The sequence below is a fragment of the Alligator sinensis genome, unplaced genomic scaffold, assembly GCF_000455745.1.
Source record: "Alligator sinensis unplaced genomic scaffold, ASM45574v1 scaffold1097_1, whole genome shotgun sequence".
Taxonomy (NCBI): Eukaryota; Metazoa; Chordata; order Crocodylia; family Alligatoridae; genus Alligator; species Alligator sinensis.
In genome coordinates this window covers 1,833,348-1,835,862 of record NW_005841950.1, presented here as the reverse complement: position 1 = coordinate 1,835,862, position 2,515 = coordinate 1,833,348, and the positions used below count along the sequence as shown (strand labels likewise).

General features: G+C 42.6%; 1 protein-coding gene across 13 annotated transcripts in view; it reads right to left on the bottom strand.

Annotated features, from left to right (window-relative positions):
* The window catches only part of CSNK1G1 (casein kinase 1 gamma 1), a 163,513-nt gene that overhangs the window by 20,735 nt on the left and 140,263 nt on the right, over positions 1-2,515 (bottom strand). For all 13 annotated transcript variants that reach the window (XR_003093219.1, XR_003093218.1, XM_025199849.1 and 10 more), the window contains one exon: positions 1,409-1,516. Coding sequence is in view for 11 of the 13 variants with exons in the window: in XM_025199849.1 (XP_025055634.1) it covers positions 1,409-1,516 (108 nt within the window). In the remaining 2 variants the exon portion in view is untranslated. The remainder of the gene's footprint in view (positions 1-1,408; positions 1,517-2,515) is intronic.

Sequence of the window (2,515 nt, the reverse complement as noted above, 5' to 3'; positions counted from 1 at the left end):
CAGGCCACGGCAAAGACACGCCAGGTGTGTTGTGGGGGGGGGGGGGGGGGGAGGAAAAGACAAAACAATGACACATTCATGCAGCATCAGGACGAGACACAAATTTCTTTAATGGATTAGAATTACATAAACTAATACACCTGCAAAAATAATCAAGGTGTTTTATGGTCAGTTAAAAGTAAACAGGATGCACGTACATCTACTATTACTCAATGTGTTGGCTGGAACAGGCAGTAAAGTGGTCACCCGGATTCACCCAGCAAGAAGCATTACAGTGTATTAAATACATGGAGGCAGATTACTGTGCTACCTGCTAACAGTCATCTGCACTAAGCATACATAAAAAATGCTCACAACCAAAGATGTAAGTAATCCAGTTTAAAGAAAAAAGACAACCCCCGCCCCTGGCCTCCCACCCACACTTTTAAGGAAGGAAATTCATGTTTAACAGCTTTAGAAGCATTCATATTTTAAGTCAGGAATTGGCAACCTATTGCCTGCAAGGCCATATCCAGCCCACAGAACTATTAGATCCAGCCTGAGGAGCCCGGTGGGGGCTTCAGCAGCATTCCAGCAAGAGAGTGTCAACCACGCTGCAGCCAGGTGGCAGGGAGTTTGCCCACACTGCAGCTGGGCAGTGCTGGCCCACACTTCAGACCTGAGGTGTATCATTCCAGATCGCTGCTAGAGAAAGCTGCCAACTGCTAGTCTAAGTTTGTTGTACTTCAACTCACTGGATAAATGCATGACAGGAGTGCTGGGCCAAGACAGGTTGCCACAATATATTGTAAAATACCACACACACAAAAGCAGCAGCAAACATGAAATGGATTGAGGACAACATACATGCAACAACTTGACAACCAGGCAGAGTAAACCCAGACCTCTTCTTCACTGTTCAAAGTAAAGGGTATCAACAATTTCACTAGGAACCAGCAGAAAATACCAAGTTTTTGGATTCCCCAACAGCCGCAAGATAGAAAGAAAACAAAAGGACTGAAACTAGGAAATTCAAACTTATGTGCTTGGGAACAGAACCCAGCAACCTTAGATGAGAAACTGAAATCACTTTCATAAGCTAAAAGAAAAAAGTGACCCACTTCAGATTGTATTTCCTTTAAACCATAACACCTAGGTCATGAGCCTCCTCAAGTGTACTGGGATAAACAGCACTTCAGGAATTTGTCACCTGCAGAAGACAAAACTATTTTCCAATTGTCTCCTAGACTTAAAAGGAAATGCAGTTGCTGGAGATGGAATAGGTGTCAACCCCAAGGGTCTCCAGACACACAGTAGGTAGACAGATAGTGGAATACACAGGCTGGGACAAGCACTAAAGAGGAACATTCAACAGCAACAACATTAGTAGTAGTAGTAGTAGTAGTAGTAGTAGTAGTAAGTGACGCACCTGATTTCGAAGAGCCTGCTGCTGCGATGGTCGATCCCTATGTACATGGCTGTCTCGGGTTATTGCAGATGCCCCAGAATCTACATGAACAGACCCCACTGGAGTAGGCTGGAAAATAAAGCACCCATTGTACACTGAAACCAATGCTGTGGTTAGATTCCTCTCCCTCCACAGGCCTGCATAATCTTTACCACAATATTAGCTCACATGCCGTGTAAAACCAGGAAAATTGAGGTAAAAAAAATATGGCATTTAACAACAAGGGAGATGCTGTGAAACTTCTAGGGGACTCAAGGGCTTGCTGGACACTAGACCTGTTAACATCTCATGCAAGACTGGAAACTGTTATGCACATTAACCCTCACAGAAAGGTTACATTTGACCTAAATATGATAAACAGACTTGCATACAAGGATAGAATTGTATGGGGTTTTCTCCAGATCTCACAGTCTTCCTATTTTTAAAATTACATTAGCATAGAAACAGGATGTGTTAATTAAGGTTTCATCTGCTCTGTTCCCACCTAAAATCATAATCCTTGCTTGTAACATCATAATTTCCATAGCAACCACTGGTGTGTTGATAAGGAGTATGTGATAGAAAGTTTGCCTTGAAACAGGCTTTCTTCCAGTTGCTTTTGTAATTAAAAGGTAAATGAGGGGGAAAAGTGATTTATAAGGGAAAAAAAATCCTTTCGAAAGGAAGCTACTGGTTGGTGCTAAGTAGACATTAAAAACATGTCACATTAGCAAGAAAATAACTGGAGCAGAATGATACCACAAAGTAAGGGACGGGCTACTTGCCTTGGACACACAATGCCCTTTGCTTGAACAAATACTAGAGTGACTTCTATGTAGATGCGCTTCTCAGATTTCCTGACAGGGCACAGGAGGTCTCTTGGTAACACTTCTTCGCACCAAAATTTAAAAGCAATGCATCAGGAACAGAGGTCACAAAGTTCAGTTAGATATTGCCTGGCCACTCACTAGGTTTCAGCTGCTAAGTGATGATTTTGAACAAGGGAGCACTGATAGCATCAATGCAAGAGAGATCAGAAATGCAGGATTTAACGGATCCAAGCCATGAGTAGTCTGCATTTCTCTCTTT